The following is a 23392-nucleotide window of genomic DNA, read 5'->3' as shown; positions in this document are numbered from 1 at the left end:
GACCAGTCACTAGTGGGGTTCCACACGGATCCATCTTAGAGCCAGCACTCTTCAATGTCTTCATAAATGACTTGGATGCAGGACTTGAGGGAATGCTAAGTAAGCTCGCCAATGACAAAAAAACTGGGAGGAGCAGTTGACACTCTCAAGGGCAGAGAGGCCCTGCAGAGGGATCTGGACAAATTAGAGGACTGGGCCATCACCAACTGCATGAAATTTAACAAGTTCAAGTGTCAGATTTTGCACCTGGGACACGGCAACCCTGGCTGTGCATACAGACTGGGGGACGAGATGCTGGAAAGCAGCTCTGTGGAGAGGGATTTGGGGGTTCTGGTCAACAGTAAGTTGAACATGAGCCAACAGAGTGTCCTGGCAGCCAAGAGGGCAACCGTGTCCTGGGTGCCTCCAGCACAGCGTTGCCAGCCAGGCAGGGAGGTGATTGTCCCGCTCCGCTCTGCACTGGTGTGGCCTCACCTGGAGCACTGGGTGCAGGTCGGCACCACAGGATAAAAAGGATATAAAGCTACTGAAGTGTCCAGAAGAGAGCTACGAGGTTGGTGAGGGGTTTGGAGATGAAGCCCTATGAGGAGCAGTTAAAGTCACTTAGTTTGTTCAGCCTGGAGGAGACTGAGGGGAAACCTCATTATGGCTACAGCTTCCTCACAAGGGGAGGAGGAGGGGCAGGTGCTTTTCTCTTTGGTGACCGCTGACAGAACCCGAGGGAATGTCAGGAAGATGTGCCAGGGGAGGTTTCGGTTGGACATTAGGAAAAGGTTCTTCACCCAGAGGGTGGTGGAGCACTGGAACAGGCTCCCCAGGGAGGTGTCACGGCCCCAGGCCTGACAGTGTTCAAGAAGAGACTGGACAACACCCTCAGGCACACGGTGTGAGCTGTGGGGTTGTCCTGTGCAGGGACAGGAGTTGGACTTGATGATGCTCATGGGTCCCTTCCAACTCAGGACATTCTATGATTCTATGATGCTTTTATCTGGCTGAGTGCTTACGCTTGGAGCTGTACTCAGGTGTTCTCAGTCTAACTCTTTTCTCCAGGTCCTGGTGGTTCCTATGCCCTGATCCAGTGCCTCCTCCTTCCTGTGCAGCCTTCGTCTGACAGGTCCACTAGGCAGAGGTATTTTTAATAGCTTTGCTACAATAAAATGCTCACACATGTTTGTTTAACACTTTTAACATGCTTTACTGAACTTGTGATTATAAAGGTAATTTACAATAAAACAATTAAATAAGCAATAAGTTAAAACACAATAACAGATATATATATATAGAATTTCAAATGGCTTGAATAACTACCAGGTTCAAATACATTAAAACTTTAAAACAACAGCAATATTTCAAGTGTATCCACGCCTATACTTAAAACATTTCAAGATTCCCACCAACGTACATTTTTGGTTACAGTCCCCGTGTATGCACAAGACTGGTGAAACGCTCAAGCAGTTGTATGACTGAGAAGAGCACCACACAAGACAGGCATGAATGATGTAGTGGAAGCTGCCTGGGGGGTATGGGGCTTGCCTCTAAATTGAATCAACATTTCAGACAACAAACAGAAAGCGCTAGCATGCTTTTGGAGTACATGTGGGAACAAGTCTCTGTGTCACTTGCTTAACACTATAGTTTCACAGATGTTTTAGTCTGGTGCTGCCTTAAGAAATAGCTCACGATCCTCTGGCTGTGGCACCCGGCACATCTCACACCCCTGAGCTGGTGCAAAGCACTTACAAATTTGCTCAGGGAAACTGCGCTTAACTCAGCAAGGAAACACAAAAGAGTGCTCGCTGTAGTTCTTTATTTCCCCATCATCTTCATTCTGCAGATGAGCTGGTAGCATAAAGATACCAAACCAGGGCAAGGACACAGTGCCTGGGAGCAGGAGACCTAATTCTTTAGGCAGCAGTTAAAAACACCAGTTGAAAACACCTTGTGGAACTACAGTGTTCAGCTTTTCTACTTTGAAACAACGTTCTTGAACAAATTTATAGTGCAAATCATATAGTCAAAACCAAAATTATGAACTCTGCCAGAATAACTACAGTAATTTTTTATGACATCTCATCCCTCTTTCTGCCCCAGATAGTTGATGCCGCGGGACAGAATGGGTTTTAGGTTTTGATGGTGAAGGGAGTATGGCGTAAAGAGTGCAGGGCCACCAGGCAGCAACCACGAAGCAGTGCTCCAATACTGTAAATGGGATCGGTTCCTCCTCGCTGGGTACTGAAAGCCCACATTAGAGTGGGTACTACAGGGGCTGCGACAGCCAGAACATCTCTCAGGAGACTGCTGCTCCAGTATGTCTTCTTTACTGCTGCCTGAGAGACGGTATTGACAAACCCAAAGGCCTCCTCCTCCTCATCAGGTTCAGTAAAATCAAGTTCTTTCATGAAACGGTTTTCCTTAACTCTGTGCTCCACTTGCCTGCACGGGGACTCCATAGGAGATAAAAGGATAGCAGAGTTTGGATCAGTTGGAGTTAAATCAACTACGATGCCAGAATCACTGAAGCTTCCATGAGAAAATTCACTCAGTTCCTTCAGTGATGAAGGTGGGCTTAGCGGACAGGCATCTTGACATCCGAAGATGTTTTGAATGAGCTGCTCCATGTCTAGGCTGTATGGTACCACGTCAGTTTGGATGGCCTGTTCCACCATGAGGATGCTGCTTTTCTTCTCACCCTGGGAATAAGTTAGTTTTTCATAAAGAACATTTCCAATCATCTCCTTATCCACAGAAGCACTAGAGGGAGCTGCATCACTGAACTCAGAAGTTGTGGTCAAATTCTCTTCAGACGAATCAGTGCCATTAGCTGCGTTCTCATTAAGAAGCAGCCCACTGTCTGCCACCTCCTCCAGAACCTGGTCCTCCATGATGAAGCTGTCTGGCATTGTGGCACACAGTGCGAATGACTTCTCCTCCGAGCCACATGTGTACTCCAGGCACTGCTCATCCCTCACAGAACTGTTCTGAGCCGCCTCCATGCTCTGCAGACAGGATTCCAGTTTCTTGTTTTGAATGTTTATGTCTACGAAGTACTTCTGAATTTTTTTGTCTTTCTCAGCCATGCTGTTTTCCATGGTTTCAATAACCTTCTTGAGTTGTTTAATTTCGTCTTTTGCTTCCTTCAAGGCCAGCTCTGTCTCCACACGATTACACTCTTCTTCAACCCAGTCTTCCCTCATCCGTCCCAGCTGACCTTTCAGCTCTTCTATTTCTGTTTCCCTGTAGCAAAATGAAAATGTTGTAACACTTCTGCTGACCAGTCAGTTAAATATTCAACATGAGGCTCCGCGGCACTGGGATGGCTGTGCTGCAGAGATGCTCCAAGAAGGAAGCAAGTTCCTCCATGAACCATTTCCTGCTGCCTCTGAGAGAACTGGTGGAGACATAAGTGGCTGCCACGACATGCCGGCTGATTGCTAACTGGAGTCACCGACCTCACCACACAGCCTGGTGGGCTGTGCCACAACCCGGGACATTTGGAGGCACAAGTGGTGACCTCTAGGTTAGGTCCAAGCAGTACAGCGTTAACATCTCACCTACTGCCTCTCCCAGGAGGAAATGAGAAAGCGCTGTTTGGATGTGTCCCCCTTCTTGTCACATTCAGCCAGAGCCACCGCTGGGGGCTGCAGGCACCTGGTTTGCTTTGCACCCACCCAGCCCAGCGAGGGGCCAGAGGCTGCTGCCTTGACCGGAAGCAAGTGGGGAGAGGGGGCCCCTGCATGGGATCCAGCCCTCGAGTTCCCTGGGACTCTGCCTTGGGGATCTGCACAGACACCCCTTTGTGCCCGCTTGGGTCATGTGGGCTGAAGAGCCAGCTCTTAGGGCGGTTTTAGTAAAAGAGACAACATCTGTTGCTGTGTAATGCACATTGTCACTTCTTCACTCAGCATACATAAAAAGGGCTAATGTGAAAAATTCAATATCTAAGTAACAAAAATACAAGTGGGCACACTGGTTTGTGTAAGAGCTTTTCTGTCTTTAGGGGAGAAGGAGGACATATGTAGTCTTATTTCACACTGAGTGAGGTAGAACAGGAGACTAAGGTAATACATGGTTGCAGGTAGAAACTATGTATAAAAAGTCTCAATACTAAATCAGACTAGTAAAAAATGATCCTTTAAAATACTCTGATGGGAAAGTTCAAAAAACAGAAAAGAGAAAGTCATATTAATAACTAAATTGCATGACATGTATTCAATGAGCATGCTATGAAACATAAAATATCTGAAAACAACCTAATCAGACTGACTATATTTCAAATTTCTTAATGAAAAGTTTATGTGGTAACGTTCAGGATTCCCACCCCTAAATGGCCCTGAATCAATCTTTCTAATTCTGATTTCTGAAGTGAAATATACCTTTCTTTAAGCTTGCTCTCAGCTTCCTTCAGCTTTGTTTTCAGATGCCGTATTGTAACTTCTTTCTGCTGCAGAGGAGTCAAATAGTGCTCTGGATTTTGTGGCTTAATGCTGTGATTGTCACCACAAGAACTGTACCTCCCTGATCGCCTGAAAAGAAAAAAAAAAAAACAACAAACCATCACATCACTTCTACAGTTCTTCCGTCCTGGCAAAAAGGAAACATCCATTGATACAAAGCTTGACTCATTTGAGGCTCCTCAGTGTCCGCACAAGTGACTCCGTGTGGCAAATCAAACCACTTGAGGAAACCGCTGATTTCTGGCTATAGTGCAAAATTTAGTATTTATTGTACTTGGTTTCAGTGCCATTGCATCAAATGAGCCATCCCCTCACCCAAAATGGGTGGTGTGCCCAAGGGCAGGCAGCCAGGTCACTCACAGGGGCACCCAGCTGGACATGGCTGGGTGAGGCTGGGTACGGAATGAGTTCAGCTCCACACCTGAGTTATAAGGCTGAGCACGCGGAAACCCAGACTCATCCTGTTCAGCTTTAGGTGTGACATACTTGGCTGTTGAGTTCTCCAAGAGAGAGGGGAACAGCAGCAACGTGGTGGCAACTTCTTCTCTGCAATATTTCTCCAAGGCATCTGTTTTATTTTCTGTACAGGAAACCGCACTCCTTAGGGAGGTGCCTAAGGCCGGGCAGGGTGAATTTTTGCCTAATTGTACAATGTTATCTACTCTCTCCAAAGTGAAAAGACCCTTAGACAAAAGAACCAGTAAATCCCCATGAGAACTGATGGCATGAAACCACATGAAGGAGCCTTCCTTGGAGTGAAAACCATCTACAAAGGGCTTTGACTAAAAGTAACCCTGAATTTTACAGTGCTGGAACAATAAAGCTTTTAGAAGGGACAGGGCACCCTGCTGACTATTGAGCCACCAATATGAGGAGTCACACCTATGCTGAGGAGAAAGGCGGCATTCTTGGCAACTCATGTAGCTGATCCCACATTACAGTGCAGAGAAGTAAGTCAGTACACTGGACACAGGGTTGCTGAAATAAAGACTTGCCTCATCACTGGGCTGCTGTCGCTTCCTTTGTACGAGCCCGAGTTGCTGCTGCTGGCTGAAGAAGCCCTGTAACTCTGATGGATGTTAGCAGGACTCAGCTGGTTTTTGCACAGTGTTGACAGAGGGTCCTTTTCGCGGGAAGCAGGTGGGCTGGCTCCAGTCTTGTAGGATAAGGATCCATTATTCCGACCATAAGGGCCACGGCTGGAGGGGAACCAAAATGGTTAAAGCATATTGGATTATCCTCGCCATGGAACCCATTATGTGTCTTATTTTACACACAAAGCTGTCTAAACACTACACCTGATAGATAACCATGAGTAGTTGGGCAGAAGGAAAGTCCTGGTCATCAGCCACTGCACATTCTTTCACTGACTGGGGTCTCTCAGTCTGAATTGCATGATCCAGGGAAACCTTGGCGATTTTACATTTCTCGGTGGATAACACAGTCCCTAGTGACTCCATCAGATCATTCAGATTCCCTGAACCTCTGACTCCACTAAGTAATGAGAGGACTGCAGCCTGGACTAGTGCCAAGAGAACCACTTTTCGGCTTTCCCCAGCCAGGCCTGTGGAGAGCTGCCCAGCCCTGGAGCATTGCTGTATGGCTGCTTTCATGCTGCTCAGCAAGCAGCCCGAGGGATCACCGCGTGCAGTGAAAACAGATTTTGTTTGAGTCACTGTTCTTTCCTGCCTTTGGCATAGTGGGTACTTCAGCTGTCATCGTCAGCTATTCATTTGCTTAGACACAGTTCAAACCCCACTGAGAGGAGGCTGAAATAGTATTAAAATAGACAAAGAAAAGCATAGCCTTTTCTTCCTTCCTTCCTTCAAGTTTCCCTCATACATGTCTACCTTTCTTTTCCCACTCTTTATTATAAACAATCTGACTGTCAGCTGTGTGTGTAAAAGCAATTCCTGTCTGCACTGCCCAAGAGCTGGCAAAGGGCCGGGGCGCTCTGAGGACAGTGTCTCGAGGCGGGCTCCTCGCCTGCTTGCTTGCTTTGCCTTCCTGTACTACCACGCTGCTACCTTCACCCTCCCATGGAAGTAGTTCTTCTAAACTGTACTGAAAGGGCAGGTTTTGAAAAATACGGAAAAAGGCAAACCCAGCCAGCAAAAGAGAAGGCTTGAATATAAAAATTTAAATACCACAGAATTATGAAGCAAAATCTCTTCTTAAAATTGTCTGATTTGGTTTCCTCCCTTCTCTGAAAATGGAACAGTTTATAAGGAACAGATGGTTGAGTGGCTGCTGCAAACCTTCATCACACTCCTGCGGTTTGGGTGATTTTATAATTATTTTACAATGAAGTGCAGGACTGTGGTTTGTGACACCACTGCAATGTTTCAGATTGAGTTAAGTCAAACAGTGTCCTTGCACTCTGTACAGTACAGCATCAACTCTGGCATGAAGCAGAACTTTCACATATTGTGCATAATACAGCAATGCATTTGATGGAGCACTATTATAAAGGACTTCTGTCCAATTAAGTAGGTCAGTGTGCTCTAATTTAAAATTGTCTTTAAATACCCAATAATACATGAAATGATACACAATCGTACTGAAAGTAGGGTGATTTTAGGGCTTCATGTTATACTTAGTACTGTTTTTTTTCCCACAGCCAGTACCTTTACTTGTTAGATTTAATCTAGAGAGTACTTAAGTAATGTTTATTTTTCTAAAATAGTCTCATGATACAGATAGGAAACTGCTCATTGAGCATCATTCTGCCAATCTCTGCACACTGGGGCACACTGCGACCTTGGAGAGGTCTGGGTGACTCCAGCTCAGGGCTGTCCTGCTGCTGGTCCCCGCCTGCCTGCCAGCTCTTCCACAAAGGGCAGGAAACCAGCCCTGGCCATTGGAACTCTTTCCACCTACTCCAAAAAATGTAACCAGCAGGGATTGCGTGGGCAGAGCACAACATGCACCGCTCCATCCCAGTGCCCCTGGATCCACAAGCTGTCTCGATTTGTGTTTCATATGATACGGAGAAATCTTAGAGAAAGCTTTCATGAAAGGCTCATTTAGATAGATGACTATGTTTTGTTTTTTTTTTTAATTGTATATAGTTTTAGTCATATAAAGGCTGGACAAGGTTGTGTAAGAAAAAAGTGTGAAAGGCAATACTGTGCACTTCTTCTTACAGAAAATAAGCTAATGATCTGGAAAGGGACATGCCAAGCTGACAATTTATTACAGAGAGAAAACAAAGTGATAAGATGAAAAGGTTAAGGTTAACTATTTAGAAGTATGGCTGTTAACTGACACACATGCAGTAGTTTCCCCCTCCACTCCAGCCAACGCATTTTCTGCCTTACCTGATTGTATCTCCCATACTTTGTTATGAATAAACAACAGAAAAATACCAGTTGGCTGCTCTGCATATTGACAATTGCTGGGCTCCACATACAGCATTTTTTTTTCTTTCTCATATCACAGTTCTCATCACTGTAAGTGCTGCCCCAGAGCACAGTGTTACGCAAACCGTTTCAAAACTCACAATACTGGTGTTGTATGTATTAACTGCAAGACCTTACACAGTAGTCTACCTTTGCACTAGCAACACTTGCAATATTCAGGAAAAATTGCTTTGCTTACTTGCGAGAAAAAGAAGATCTCTTGCTTCCAGGAGTAGACATGTGGACTTCAGGCGCTGAAATACTGCCCGTGCTGCTTGAAGAGCTAAAATCAGCCTCACTCCCTGGAAAGGAAAAGGGAAGAGTGAAAACATGATGGAAATTCTAACTCAAAGACTGTTTTCAAAATAACAATGAATCACAAGTATCCTTCCTTTGTCCGTCCTGTGTGAATTTCAGAAGTTGTATGAATTTTCAAACATCCCTGAGGACAAGCGCTGGACTTGTTCCAGATTTTCAACATTTCTTCAGAACTGGCACTTCAACAAGAGCAGAAAAAAAAAAAACAACAAAACATTTGGACACAAAACCCTCGTGCTACAGAAGCCATTTTAGGACTCCACTAGGAACATTTGTTGTGACAACCTGTTTGCTTTCTCACTGTCAACAGGAGATGAATGAGGCTGCTCACGTGGCTCCTTCAGAAGCACAGAGATCAGGAGCACACAATTTTAACTGGAGATTTATCTTGTTTTAAACCACATGAGAAAACTATGTGCTGGGAGGAAAGGTGCTTTGATTTTGGTTTCTGAGATGATGTACACATGTATAAATGTGTATAAGCCAACCGGGTATATGCATATATAGACCCGTACACAGGTATGCAGGTTTTCAGTTGGCACAGAAGCACAGTAAGGTAGTTCTAATAACCTTAAAATAATCCAGTAATCATGTGTGGCTCTCCAGTGCTTCTTGGGTGCTAAGCCACCTATCTGGTTACTGACTTTCTATGGATCAGAGCTTTTATTTCCCAAGCTCTGGCATATACAAGGAAAACTGCTCTCCTTTTGCTAGGGTCAGTAGTAGGTAGGTCTACTAAGAAAGTCTTATCGTCTGGAAAAAAACCACCTTAAAGATAGGATTTTTTTCAGTCTGTCACTCAAATGGCCAATGTCTCAAGCTGTACCCAGGTCTCATGCCGCAGAGTCACGATAGTGGATGATGACTTTATCGAGGGGATGGAAATAACTTTCCAGCATCCTTCAAGCAGCTGGTTGGGGGAGTATCTTTCACTAGAGAAATTCTGGGTGCCATCTAGCACAGACACCCTCAGCCAGTGGCTGCCGACTTACCACAAATCCCATTTTGGCTATCTTTTCCACGAGGTGGAGATGCAGCTGCATCATCCCTGCTGCGGCAGATAAACCTTCAGGTACACAATGTCTCTTAAATCCTTCACAGAACTGCAGAGCATGTCTTACATTTTGGGTGGGAAAAGGCCTTGTCAGAGCCTGTCTGCACAGCCTTAACAAGGATGAGACATCCAGCACCCATCCTCACCATCCGGCAGCTCTTAGCAACCAGTGTTAGGACCAGACGTGTTTGGATTTAACCCAATACCTTCTCAACCTCACCAAGTCCCAGCGTCAAGATCAGCTCTCATTTCTTTGTGTTTCTGATACGGCCCAGCCCAGATATTCCTCAGCCCAATTTCAAAGCACTGAAATGCAAAGCCCAGCTCTGGAAAAGGGTGAGCCCCCTCTAACCAGCTCCATACCCAGTGCAACATCGCTGACAATCAGACCCATGTCGCCACAGCTGTAACCATAGTGCAAGTTCACAAGCAGAGAGAAGGAGAGCAGCAAAGCCGCTTTGTTTCACAGAGTATTTACATCACATCTACAGATGTAGATGTCAGTGACCCTCTCCTTGGGGAAGCAAAATGACCGTGGGACATGATGTCCGAAGCTGCAGCAGAGTTTTCCACATAAACAAAACGCCCATCTATGAGACTAAGATACCAAATACTGTCTCGATACCATGCTACTCCCAAATCTACTTTTTCAAGCAAGACCATCACACAGCAAAACACATCACACAGATTTCATACCTCCAATGTTTGGGCCCCCAAAACATTCCTGCCCTTGCAAGACACCAGCAGCTTTCCAAAGTCAAGTCCTGGCTGGAGCACAGAGGGCGGGAGCGCTCGCTGAGGCTCATCTCTGGTTAGGTTGACCACATCATAATCAGATCTCGCTATCAAAAGCATTTCAAGGAAGCAAGGCTTAATAATAGTTTCTCCCTGACCTGCTTGGCTTGAGCACAGTGCTGGGAAGGGCACTGCTGGTGTGAGTCAGCAGAGCCTGAAGATGCAACCACCTTGAAGGCTGAGGTTTCTGAAAGACTGGACTGCATCTGAGACCTGGAGCTGTGTCTGCAAAGCAAGAATTAACCTTTCTGGCCCCATTCTGGTAACAGCTACACACAAGCTGAGCACAGGAGACTACTTATACTTAAAACTAGGCAGGCAGCTATTTATAGGATCTTTGAGAACATTTTCTAAATTAAAGGGGTCACTGCTGGTATCGGTTCCAAGTGTTCTAGTGATGTTCAAGCCAGCTCTGTGTGTAGCAGAGCTCGACAGCAATGTTACTAGGAGACTTTAAAAAATATTTTCTCCCATTTGGTAGACATCTCTGAGCAAAATAACATGGCATCTATCCAAATAATATCAATTGCAACATATTCTCCTGGGTAAATGCAACTTCTGTCTTACAAATGTCTTAACAAAGAGGTGAAACTGCTTGCCCAGCAGCACTGTGGGCAGGAGCCGAACACAGCCTCTCACCTCTCCTAATGCTGTTCTACAGGCTGACATCTCCCAAAGGATGCCTGTTGACTATTTTTGTTGCTGCGACAACGTGATTATAAAAGTTCACGCGTGTAAGCTCCAGAATAGCCCACCGATTCAGCGCTAACCACGAAAGAGGCTGACACTTCTCAAAAACTTATTATTTTGTCCTAACTGGCCATAACACTTGTTTTGCCTTGATCTGAGACTTCCCTGCTAAGAGAATCATAGAACAGAACCAGAGAATCATTTCAGTTGGAAGAAACCCTCAAGGTCATTGAGTCCAACCATAACCTAACTCAGGCACTAAACCATGTCCCTAAGAACCTCATCTAAACATCTTTTAAACACCTCCAGAGAAGGTGATTCAACCACTTCCCTGGGCAGTCTGTTCCAGTGCCCAACAACCCTTTCCATGAAGAATTTTTTACTAATATCCAACCTAAACCTCTCCTGGCACAACTTGATGCCATTTCCTCTTGTCCTATCACTTGCTGCTTTGGAGAAGAGACCAACACCCTCCTTGCTACAATCTCCTTTCAGGCAGCTGTAGACAGTGATAAGGTCTCCCCTCAGCCTCCTTTTCTCCAGGCTGAACAGCCCCAGTTCCCTCAGCCACTCCTCACCAGACTTGTGCTCCAGCCCCTCAAGACTGTCTTACCAACCCTTTCCCGCAAAAGACGCTGCACATTGAGTCGTTGGCTTCAGCGGTCTCTCATTTGAAATTCATTCACACATATTCTTCCATGGTCAGTGTCACAGCACCAACAGCCTGCTGGCATGTGAGCCGAATAAGGAATATGCTCTGATGGAAAGGCTCATGCGGCACGTACGGCATCGGTGGCTCTGGCCTCCCCCTGCCTCGCAGCAGGCTCTGAGCAGCAGCACCCCATGCCACGGGAGTGGAGCTGTGCACTGCTCTGTGCAATGGGAAGCACAACACAAGGATGGCCAACAAAGTACCGCAACATTTTCCAGGATTGCTTCTTGCCTGGAACGGGTATGTGAGAACCAAGAGTGAAACTGCAGCATCTAGTGCCATCCCTGCACTTCACCGCTTGATGGGCAACAGCACATGCTGCCATGCCCAGATGACAGCTCAAACTTCGTGTACATTTTATTGCCCATTTTCTATCTAAAGAGTAAGATTAAAATATGGAGAAAAGGAAAATGTCCAAGTAATATCTGTGACAGGAACACTGACACCTGAACAGCAGAACTGCATTCCCAAAATTCAGGATGCATATGAGCTTACTAAAATTTAGTCTTTTTGCGGTAGTCATTCCTATTTGCAACTTCACCACTGTTCCATAGCTGCCGAAGTATGTAAACCATAGAGCTTATCTATCTTCTGACCCCATAAACAGGACCTCTTTATATATATCTCACTCTTGATGCTAGGTTTTGCATACAAGTCACCCAGTGAAACAGAGCTGTAAATAAAACAGTGCTGACAGAAACAGCTTGTCCTCAAAATGTAAAGCACTTAAATTCGCTGAGCTTTCCTGCCTCCAAAAGCATCCTGCTATATGGCAAAGAGATCAAAATAGGCATATATGTCCACTAGGCCCATTCAGCAACGAGAGGAGTAAGTGGCACGCTGTCTCAGTAGACAGCTTTATGTAGAGACCCCAGGGCGCCATTAGAAGCAGCTGGAAAAGTAGAGAGAATTCAGTTGTAATGACCATTATTGAAAGGACCTGCATTTTTAACATATTTGGTTTCATTTATCTTGAAACCTTTATCTCACAGCTTCATCTCTAGTTCTAATATTTGACAGCAAAAGCAGTATATTGCCAGGAAACTAATGCTGCTTCTTTTCTATTTTATGAAGTTGTTTCTGTACACCACAAGCAATCTAGGAAAGAAAAACACACTGCTCACATGCACAGACAAACATAAGAAACTGCAAAGAAGTGATGAAATCTTGCTTTAACATAGATAACACGCTCTAATGACCTGTAGAGTTAGTGGAGGAAGCTGAGGATGACCAGTATGCCACAGTATTTCTCTTATGAGAAACATGGATTTGAAGTCCTTTAGTCTAAGGAGGGCACCGAATCCTGATATTTTCCCCCAGCTCCAACTGCTCGGCTGTAACACACAACAGGGTGGTGGCACAAGCGCTGGCCATACTCCAAAGGAATGAAATGTGCTGGTTCCTGGCACTCACTGAGATGGTCCAGCTCCAGTACAGAGGTTCAGAGTGAATCCGAGGCTGGCACATGGGCACACTCAGGACTAGAGACAGATGACTGAGTCTGGGAGATGGGCACTCTACTCTGGCATCTCCTGTGTGCTGATGGAAGCGTGCTTCTGCCTGGCACGCTCTCTGCGGTGAATCTTGCATTTTAGTATCTAACCATCCCCTCTGATTTTACATGCAGTGTAGTCATCAAGCTCAGATATGTGAGTTGTGCTTCCAGAAAGATGTTGAGAAGCTGGGCACAGCACTGCCTGGCATCGTCAGTCCTGAGCATACCAACAGGCATGCCTCCCCTGTCCCACTGCGATGGTCAACAAAGCCATCACTCCCTGCTCTTCGGTGCCTGTCTATCTGACTGTTTGCCTGTGCCTGCTCCTCAGACAGATCTGTAAATCACATTTCGACCGACTGTGCGGTGCAGTAACAGCTGGTAACTTGGGCAGCTGGCAAAGACGCAGTCAAAGGGGATGCGAAGGAAAATTTTCAGTCTGACTCTCCATAAACTGTTCAAACCCCCTGGGTGAGGAGCCTTCCACTCAACATCAGACAGAAGACTTTGGGGAAGAACTGTACCACACATCCTGCTTCCCTGCATTTGGATTTAAACTTGGTTTCACAAATGATCCCCTGAATTCTGACTGCTGGTTGTGTGATGAAACTCATTATTTATCTTGATTTTTGCTCATCTTGCTTGCTTAGTCTTCTTACTTTGGAAGAAAGGTTGTTATCAAATAATTAAAATTTATCTCATTAAGCAGTTTTCTGATCTCATCTAAATACTATAGTTTTGGTAGTAATCTGAATGACATTAATGCAAATTATAAGCACTGCAGATCTCAAAATGAATACAGAATGTGACTTGTGTATGCTGTGAAACCACAATCAATCAAGCTCTTCTCTGAAAACACAGTCACTACAAACTAATTACTGATATTGGCTGAGAGCCATCATGCATATTCTGCATATCACTATGATCTGGGCTTGTGTTTTCCTTAATTGTGTTTAATTCATGGATTTGTTGAGCAGCCACAAGCGGATGTTGGAACAGACAAAAAGTATTACAAGTTGTTGGTTTTTTTTTTCTTCTTTATATATCTTAAGGAGATTCTTCATGCAGAAATCAGCCTGACCTAATTCTTTTTTGTGCTTTTATATGCAGTTTGAGCTGTTCTCACAACACCCTAAAATTGGCTCCCATAAATCTTTCTTTCTCAGCCTGAAATGACCTTTGTCATGGAGAACATATGTTCATAGAGCCGAAGGGATCTCTCCGTTAAAGCAAAAAGGCCCTTTGCATCAGACATGGAAGGATGCTGCTCTGCTACACCAATCTCAATAGAAACATAGGGACTGGAGGATCAAAAAATACAGGGAGAGTTGTATAACATGATACTCAATGTGCATTTGACAGTTTTATAAAATGGACATGTAAATCCACCTATGAACAACTATCTTCTGTGAACAAGCATGCAGTGTCACCCCAGGAGATTTTACGTACCTTGCTATTTGGTCTGTTTGAAGGGAAATGCATAGGCTGGTCAGGAATATTTTTAGGAGCTGGAAAATGTCATCTTTGGCAAGGATGACTTAGCACTACACGGAAAGGGAGCGAGCTCCATCACAGACTGGGAAAACATCCCAGCTCTCCCATCACGTTGGTGGCAGAAGTTTAACAAAAGGGCTTTGAGGGGCCCCTTCAGCACATCTCCTAAATCTGGTTGCCATGTGTGAGGAGAGAGGCTGGTGCACAGCAGTGACTGCGCAGGCACGTGTTCCCAGCACACATACAAACACATGGAATCACATGCTAAACCTGATTCAGCTGAAAGCTTTTGCACAGTCACCCTTAACATAAAACATGTGGTTTTCATTATAATGTGCATGAAACATTTTAAATCAGTTTGACATGTTTTCAACAGGCAAAAGAAAAACACTGGAAGGAGAAATGTATCTGGGAGGTAACTAACTAAACAACCTTGTAGTCCCAGGATGAAAAGCAAAATTTGTCATAAGCTAATCAAATATTTACTGTAACACACATATTGAAATGATTACAAAAACCCAACAGAGTTCAAGTGTCATCTACTGAAAACAACAGTAAAACCCTACCCAGTATACAGACTGGTTGCCTAAGTTATATTTTCATAGTACGAAAGCCCAGGTAGGTCTGAGGACAATGCATTTCAAGTTACGACTTCTGTCATTTTCTGCTTTTTCCCCTCCCCAATAGCACTCTTATCACTAAGAAACACTAATGACAGACATGAAGCCTCTGCTTTTTCAGCTTATTAGTCCTTGTGGGTTTGTGGTCACTCTGTATTCTGCCAACTCCAGCAAACAGCCACAGCCTACCCGGATTTCAAAAGCCAATAGCTTCCTATTAGAGAATTTCAGAAGGGAGGAACAGAAACCTGTAATGAAGTGCCTCAGCATGGAAATAAGACAAGGCTTGTAATACTAATAAAATACAAAACAAACCCTGCAGAAGTTTCACTTCCTTTAAATTCATTTATGTAATGGCATGCATAAGGTACATTATTATGAAGTAGATTTACTATTTTGTTACGTCACATTAAAGGTGACACATTTCAATCTCCTTGGGGAAGCGATGTCCTCCTTGCAGTGGCTAGAGGCTGGATTTAGGAAAGGATGCCAGGTTCCCAGCTCCCGGGGGAACTTTGGAAGTGGCGCTCTCCCAATCTGCCACCTCTCTTGGGAAATACCGCCCATCAGTTTGAGGAAGAAAAGCTGCTCAGCTGTGTGAAACTCCTGTTTCTGGGCAGGCTAGATGTGTGTTGGCGTTGAAAGCACTAACAGCTCGGTGCCTGGCTCCTGTCCAAAGCCTGCGGCGGGTGTTTCACACTACACCAAATACATGGGGGTCCATACAAAAGCCGCCCAGGGAAAGCTCTCTTCTGCTGTCTGCTTCGCTGGGGAAAGGATCCACCTGGGATTCACAGGGCCAGACTCAGCTTTGAAGTTGGAGGAGGCTGCACATCATCTCCCTATCACACCACCTGCAACATCAACTGCATCCAGCAGTAAGAAACAGATGAGGAGATTCCTGTCCTCTCAGCTTATCATGGCCCTTTCCAGATCCTCCATAAATCCATCCAATTTAAGATGCCTGTCTTCATTACCCTCTGCTACATGGGGGAATCCAAAGAGACTTGAATTTCCCACAGCTCCCACCTCCACCATGAGATCCTACCCAACACCTGCATCCAACACACCTGAGAAAATGAAGTTCTACTATCTAAAGGTTTGCGCAAAGTTGGGCAACCCCTATTTAGTTGCTCTTCCAGCTGCTGCTTTTTATGTTTTTGTTCCTTTTTCTTTCTTTGTTTGTTCTAATTTTGGTTTATTTATTGGAACAACAGCTGGCTGTGCATTTGTCCCTTTTCCTTGGCTCTTCCTTCAAACGAGAACCAAAGCAGAGTGAAGGCATCTAAAATGCAGCTTCACCAGGATTTAGATATTTAGGTACATAAAAGTAAGTAAAATACCACTGCTTAAACATGTCAGGTTTTCAAAATGCTGCCGCTATCTGCAGAGACCTGCTTAGCTGTTAGGTAGTAACAACCAGCTTACCCGATGTCCTTATGCCGCACTGAAATCAAGTAAGTGAGATTTGCATGACTAAAATAAAGACGTTGCCTTAACTTTGCCTGCCTATGTATAAATACAGACATACAAACATGAGGAATGTACAGACATATCCACTACATACTGCTTAAAAAGTATTTAAGGTAATCATTCTGAGGGAAACAAAAGCTTTTAAGTAGTAATTTGGTCATCAAAAACAAAGTTCCGAGGGCACTGGAACTATTTATGATTTAAAGTCAAACATGGCCAGAAAATGGAAAACCAGAATTTTCTACTTTCTGTTTGAAAGTATGCTTTAGTTTTGAAAACTAACAAACTTATTTCTTCTTTTAAAAAGGGGGTAAAAAGATTAAAAACCTCCCCAAACATTCTAAATATTTTAGATTGCATACTGTCTTCGTTGAGTCTGAAATAAAGATTTTCTTTAATGTTTTGCTTTGTCAGCAAAACGCCAAATCAGTTATTTGCATAGCTCAACTTTGAACACAGTAAGATGTCAGACAAAAAAGAAATAAGGGATGTAAAGTGAAATAGAAAAGGAAATAATTTATCAATTCTTGAGTACACATTGCTCAGAAAACATTTTAAATCCCAGGATTCTCATTAAAAAGGCATTAATAACCTGGAGGAATTCCAAAAAAGGTCAACAATAATGATAACAGGATTACAGGGCACTGTTTATTAAGCGAGATTAAGGGAATGCAATTTGTGTATTCTAAGATAAAAATGAATAAGTGGCAAGACTGTTTATCATGGGGAAGAGGAGCACAGCTGGAAAACTGTAAAGAAAACCATGTAACAGCAACATGGGATTCTGGCTGCGATGAGTCTTATTTAATGAAAAATGACTTGAAATAAAAACTGATGGCTGGTGAGACTTGTGCATAGTAAAATGTAGCTGGAGTAGGTTCAGAATGCTTTAACCAGAGAATCAGAAAGCTATTTTAAACATTAGCATAAATAATACAGATTGTAATTTAAAAGCAGAGCACCAAAAAAGAAAAATCTCCTAAGGGAAGATTCATAATGGCCTCTTTTGTATGCACAGCATTTCTTTCTGTGGAGGTGAAGCGGGCTGAAAGCCACAGAAAACAGCCAGAAGGAGCAGAAAATTCACTGCAGTAAATACACAAATTGCAAAGCACCTTCTAGCTTGACCTCACACACATTTTAAAACAAATATTAACGAGTGTGCAGTGTGTGTAGCATTGGTTTCTCTCTATTTTTGGCTCATATTCCACTCTGGATTAGCAGAGGAGAGAAAAAGAACCTGCTTGAATATAAAAAATATATTTTTTTCCTAAAGATCACACCTATTGCCATCTTCCATACCTACCTCAACTCTGACCTCTAAACCCCAGTGCCCTTCTTAACACCAGACACTCAGTCATTTTTTCCAGATGCAGGAGCACATCCCCACAGTCCCCAGGAGACCTGTCTTGCTATCAAACAGCATTTGGAGCTAAAAGACGCATTGGCTGGCACAGGTCTTGCCCCATCCGGCAGCCCGGGCACTCCCTGCGAAAGCCCCATATCCACATCCCCTACTCACTCGGAGGCGCGGTGCGAGCTGGGGCTCTCTCACGGACAAAGCGCACCGCTACTCTCGAGGCTGCAGGCATCCTCAGGCGAGAGTCCCTCTCTAATGCTGGCTGTCCCACTTTCCGTACATCTGGAGCGGTATTGGGACAGTTAACAGGCCAGAGAGAGAGAAAGAAAGGCGTTAGGGTGTGCCTGCCGGGACCTCGGCTTCAAACCCCCAGCAAAAGCTACTAAATTATAGCAAGTGGAGGAGCTTCCCTGGGAGCAGACTCCCTGCATCCCACAGCCTGCCCAGCAGCCCTGTGTTAGGACTCTCTGCACCACTGTACTCCAAAAGAGGTGCACACAGATCTAAATATAAGTTTATTTTCCCTTTACTGAACTAAGTAACAGGGTTTTTTGTTTGGTTGTTGATGGTGGTGGTGGGTTTTTTTGTGAGGAAGGAGCTAAGTACTTCAGTGAACTGCAGATTTGTGCTCAAGACCCTGAACTGCAAGTGGCCTGTGCCACCAGCCAACATCTGGGTAGGTCACTATCTGTCACAGGGAGGACTCCAGCTTTCACCTTTTACTTGACAGTTCCTGCTTTGCAAATTGCCGCCTCCATCGGATCCTCCATTTTCGCGTTGATATTTGCGTGCTTGCTGCAGCCTGACAGTCTTCTGAACAAAAAGAGATTTATGTCTTGAGAGGCCACAGACCAACCACTAATTGCCTATGTCTCTACTAAGCAACATCTAAAATAATTTTTTAGAAGGAGGTGGGTTATAAAATTTGCGTCACAGAATTAAAAGATTATTTTTCTAAGCCACTTTGCCAGGAACTTTTAGATTTGGGTTCAATAACATGAAACACTTAAAAGCTGAAACACTCTTTGTAGCTGCTACTTTGCTTACTCTTGTTTCAAAGAAATACTTGGCTATTTTCCACATCAATTCAAGCAAATTTGTTTAAATTCAAAGTTTAAGTTTAAAATAGATATAAACCCAAACTAGAAAAATAGCTCTATGCTAATAACTTTTACCTAATTTCTAAACATCTTTTGCTCAAAATATTTATATTCTCGTTATATTCTAGTATTATCTCTTGGAAGTTACAGAGCACTTTTTTCACTTCAGTGTAATTTAGTTAGCCTCTGTCCTAAAAATACTTAATTGCTGTGAATTCACAGTGCAAAATGAGATCCAGAATCTCCCTGTGCAATGCTAGGCACCTCAAGCAGCTGTCCTCAGGAACAGGACAAACAGAGTGCCAGAGGTCATCAGGGATGAAGAGGAAAAGGCATCTAATTAGACCTACTTGAAGATCCATGTGTGATCTCCAAACACAGACTTTCTTCTGCAACGGAATGTCTAAGGCTGACTTTCCTTTCTGTTAAAAAAAAAAAAAAAAAAGATAAATAAAAGAGACAGAGACTGAACTTGGCTTCAAGAAGGGCTAACAGCAGAGTTGTCAGAGACCTGTTAAGGAACACAGGAGATGGGAGTGGGATTCACCCAACTAAACATGAATGTCTCCAATGCAGACACTCATGTCTGAGCCAACCTTGGTCCCATTTTTAGTCAATGGAGAGTTAGTATAACCAGTGAGTTCAAGGTACTATTTTGCTTATCCTAAAGTAAATGCTTATACATTTGGCCAGAAAGACTGCACATTAGATTCACTGGTTTTACTCGTTATATCTTGACACTCCTTTAAAACAAAATAGGACCTTAATGCCCTTGTGCAGGTGCAGACAATTACAACTATGTTACAGATACAGAACTGAGCTCAGATAAATTACAGGCTATCTCTGCTCTATCTCAAGACCACAAATTCACGTCTCCCTCCCCTCTGAAACAGCTCCCGTAACCTCCAGAAGAAGGGAAATGGCAGATTCACCTGTTAAAGCTGTTCCACCTCCTGTGAGCAAAGAGACCAGTCACCGGACCAGAGACAGAAAGCCAGTCCTCACACGCAGTCCAGAGCTCCTGATGGTTGTCTAAGGAGACCTGTAGATTCAAATCTCACCTCTTCTGAACCACAAAACCCGAGCGATTTATGCCAGAGAGAGGAGCTCCAAGAGTATCTACCGGCTGTGCTGGGTTTGTTGACCCAACTGGCAGTGAACATTCCAAAATTGCCATGGGGACCCAGATGTTCCAAAGGGGCAGGGCTATGCAAATGAGGGTCCCCCCAACAGCTGCTTCCACACACCAGCACCCACCAGACCTCACAGCACCCACTGCTACCAGACACCAAAGCTTCGCAGGGTGACACCCCTCATGCTCAACCCCAGGACGCAAGCTGTGAGGACAGGACAGGCCTGAACCCAGACAGGGCACCCTCACTCCTGGAGAGCGAGACGTGTGTGTTCGTCCCCCCGAAGCACAGCTGGTCCCCCCGTGCCCATGGCGACCGGGTCCTTCATAACTCCCCTTGCTGGCAGGTCAAGTAAGCAAATCTGCACAGCTCCATAGCAACAGACATGAAATTAAAGTGGATCCTATCAGTAAAATATGCAGGAGGGCTCAATGCATAAAGAATTATTATCCAGAAACACTGTTGTTTAAAAAAAAAAATCAGCAGTAGCTATTTTGTGTGGGCCCAAGATGAAAGACGAAGAGAAGGAAGAAAAGCAAAAGTAAATGAGAAAAAGGAATAGGATCAAAAAAAGACACTACTGTATTTGTTAGACCCTGTGTTAGAAAAGATCTAAAACTCTATTGTCTCAAAATTATGAAGTGCACACATAATAAAGGGAGAAGAGTGAGATTAAAACTGTACGGAGAAGTGATCTTGTCACTGTACTGGTGAGGCCCCACCTTGAATCCTGTGTTCAGTTTTGGGCCCCTCATCATTAGAAGGACATTGAAATACTAGAGAGAGTGCAGAGGAGACAATGAAGCCTGGAGCACAAGTGTGATGAGAAGTGGCTGAGGGAACTGGGGCTGTTTAGCCTGGAGAAAAGGAGGCTGAGGGGAGACCTTATTGCTGTCTACAGCTACCTGAAAGGAGGTTGTAGCATGGAGGGGGTTGGTCTCTTCTCCCAAGTAACAAGTGACAGGATGAGAGGAAATGGCCTCAAGTTGCGCCAGGAGAGGTTTAGATTGGATATTAGTAAAAAATTCTTCATGGAAAGGGTTGTTGGGCACTGGAACAGGCTGCCCAGGGAAGTGGTGAAGTCACCATCCCTGGAGGTATTTAAAACGTGTTTAGACGAGATTCTTAGAGACATGGTTTAGTGATAGAGTTAGGTTATGATTGGACTCAGTGATCCTAAGGGTCTCTTCCAACTGAAATGGTTCTGTGATTCTAGGAAATGAATGCTGCGTACTGGTGGATTTTAATGCCAGGATGGTTACGTTGGCTGCTATCAGGTGTGGGGCAGAAGTGAAACACTCGAATCATGCGCTCACATCTGAAGAAAGATAACACATGCTCAAGTGCTTTTTCCCTTTTTATTGCCAAGGCGATGTTTTAAAAAGCAGATGCAAAGCCTTTCAGAAGCACATGTAATTGACCACTGTGTATCTGCTCCTTGCCAAATACTCAGCTGCTTAAAAATCTAATGCTCAAGTTGAAACCATCTTCGTCAAGTTACTCAGAGAACATGGACTTTTCACTTGCAAGCTCCTCTGCACCCCTCAGAGAATTTATGCTTTACACTTATCAATAAACATAGCCACATAGAGAGACTGGTTATTATTAATACAAATACTTCAAGGAAGTACAAAAGAAACAAATATATTAACAACTTATGATCACAGACAACATGCTCCATCATGTGTTATAAACTTACTTCACTTCATCCATATTTAGAACATTTTTTGTTCTATGACTCATCATTCAGCCTGGAGAAGAGGAGACTGAGGGGAGACCTCATAGCAGCTACAGCTTCCTCACAAGGGGAGGAGGAGACGCAGATGCTGATCTCTTCTCTCTGGTGGCCAACGACAGAACCCGAGGGAATGTCAGGAAGATGTGCCAGGGGAGGTTTCGGTTGGACATTAGGAAAAGGTTCTTCACCCAGAGGGTGCTGGAGCACTGGAACAGGCTCCCAGGGAGGTGTCACGGCCCCAGGCCTGACAATGTTCAAGAAGAGACTGGACAACACCCTCAGACACACGGTGTGAACTGTGGGGTTGTCACATGCAGGGACAGGAACTGGACTCGATGATCCTCGTGCGTCCCTTCCAACTCAGGGCATTCTATGATTTAAACTACACAGAAGCAGGTGTAGCTCATTTCCTAATTCCAGCATTCCTATGCACTTGGCACCAATGACATATTTAACTATATAAATATTCCCAAGGAATGGAGGCATGAATCTTCCAATTGTCACTGCACAAGTAAGGGTATGACTGATTGCAGGATGGGAGCGTGGTGTACTCTGATTAAATCCTGCATTTGTAACCAGGTTAAATGTTCTTTGACATACCCTTGTTCTTAAGTATCCTTCCCCCAGAAAAAATGCAGACCTGGAATGTGGGTTATAAAGTACTGCTAAATTAGCCATAGCAGAAAGAGAGACATATTACACTGAAGTCACCAGTCCTCTCATCGCTCTCATCTTTGCGTGATTCTGCTTTTAAAATGAAGCACGTCCGTTTATTTTAGGGGTTGGTCAAGGCAGATTGTTATGTCCAAATACAGTTTTTCTGTTGTCTGCTGCCTTTTTTTTTTAAACAACCACACAGCATTCTATATTACCAGCAGCATTTTAAAATTTATTTCAATATAAGAGATATAAGCACCAAATAGTAGTTACAAAGAACAAATCTCTTTGCCTGCCATAGGATCTATTCAAGCTAGCACATTCTGTAACTTGTTTTTTTGTATTCCGTGCCATAGTTCCTGAACAACGGAGACAACAGTTCTATTATTTTTCCCACTGCTTGCAGAAATTCAGTAGAGAGAATGAACAAAAGCCATGCAAATACAAGATACAATGTTTTTGGGTAAATGCACCAGTAAAACATGTCATTTTATCAGCCTTCCCAGGATAAGAAAAAGTCCTATCATTGCATCCTCCTGCAAGCAGAAGAGCAAGGCTCTTGAGAGTGAAGTATGTTTCCAGAATTACCTCTAAGACAATCCGCTCACAGAACTTACACATCAACTCATCTGTATTTCAAGTGAAGCACATATATATATATATATATATATATATGTATGTATATATATAAATAAGTCAGGCACTATTATTCCCACACTGTCATACTGCAGAGAGAGTGTGAGCTGACAAAAGATCTGTAAAATCATACAACCAGATATCAGTAATACAACCTAAATCAGGGCTTTACATTTTGGTTTTTAAATAGCCAAAGTGACTGCATTTACAATACAAACACATACGGAAGTAGAGTAGCAATATGGATAAACTTGCCTACTAA

The 23392-nt window shown here is 44.0% G+C and overlaps 1 protein-coding gene across 7 annotated transcripts in view; it reads right to left on the bottom strand.

Moving 5' to 3' along the window:
- Positions 1–1170: 1170 nt before the first annotated feature.
- Positions 1171–23392, bottom strand: part of LOC136098119 (syntabulin-like) — a 41246-nt gene continuing 19024 nt past the window's right edge. For 3 of the 7 annotated variants that reach the window (XM_071803852.1, XM_065831249.2, XM_071803853.1), the window contains 4 exons: positions 8055–8157; positions 5450–5653; positions 4374–4523; positions 1171–3234 (listed from right to left, as the gene is read on the bottom strand). In XM_071803852.1, the coding sequence (XP_071659953.1) occupies positions 2121–3234; positions 4374–4523; positions 5450–5653; positions 8055–8157 (1571 nt within the window). In that variant the 3' untranslated portion in view covers positions 1171–2120. The other 4 variants (XM_065831250.2, XM_065831252.2, XM_065831255.2 and 1 more) reach the window with 4 other exon arrangements.

The sequence above is a fragment of the Patagioenas fasciata genome, chromosome 2, assembly GCF_037038585.1.
Source record: "Patagioenas fasciata isolate bPatFas1 chromosome 2, bPatFas1.hap1, whole genome shotgun sequence".
Lineage (NCBI taxonomy): Eukaryota > Metazoa > Chordata > Aves > Columbiformes > Columbidae > Patagioenas > Patagioenas fasciata.
This window is presented reverse-complemented; position numbering and strand designations above follow the sequence as displayed.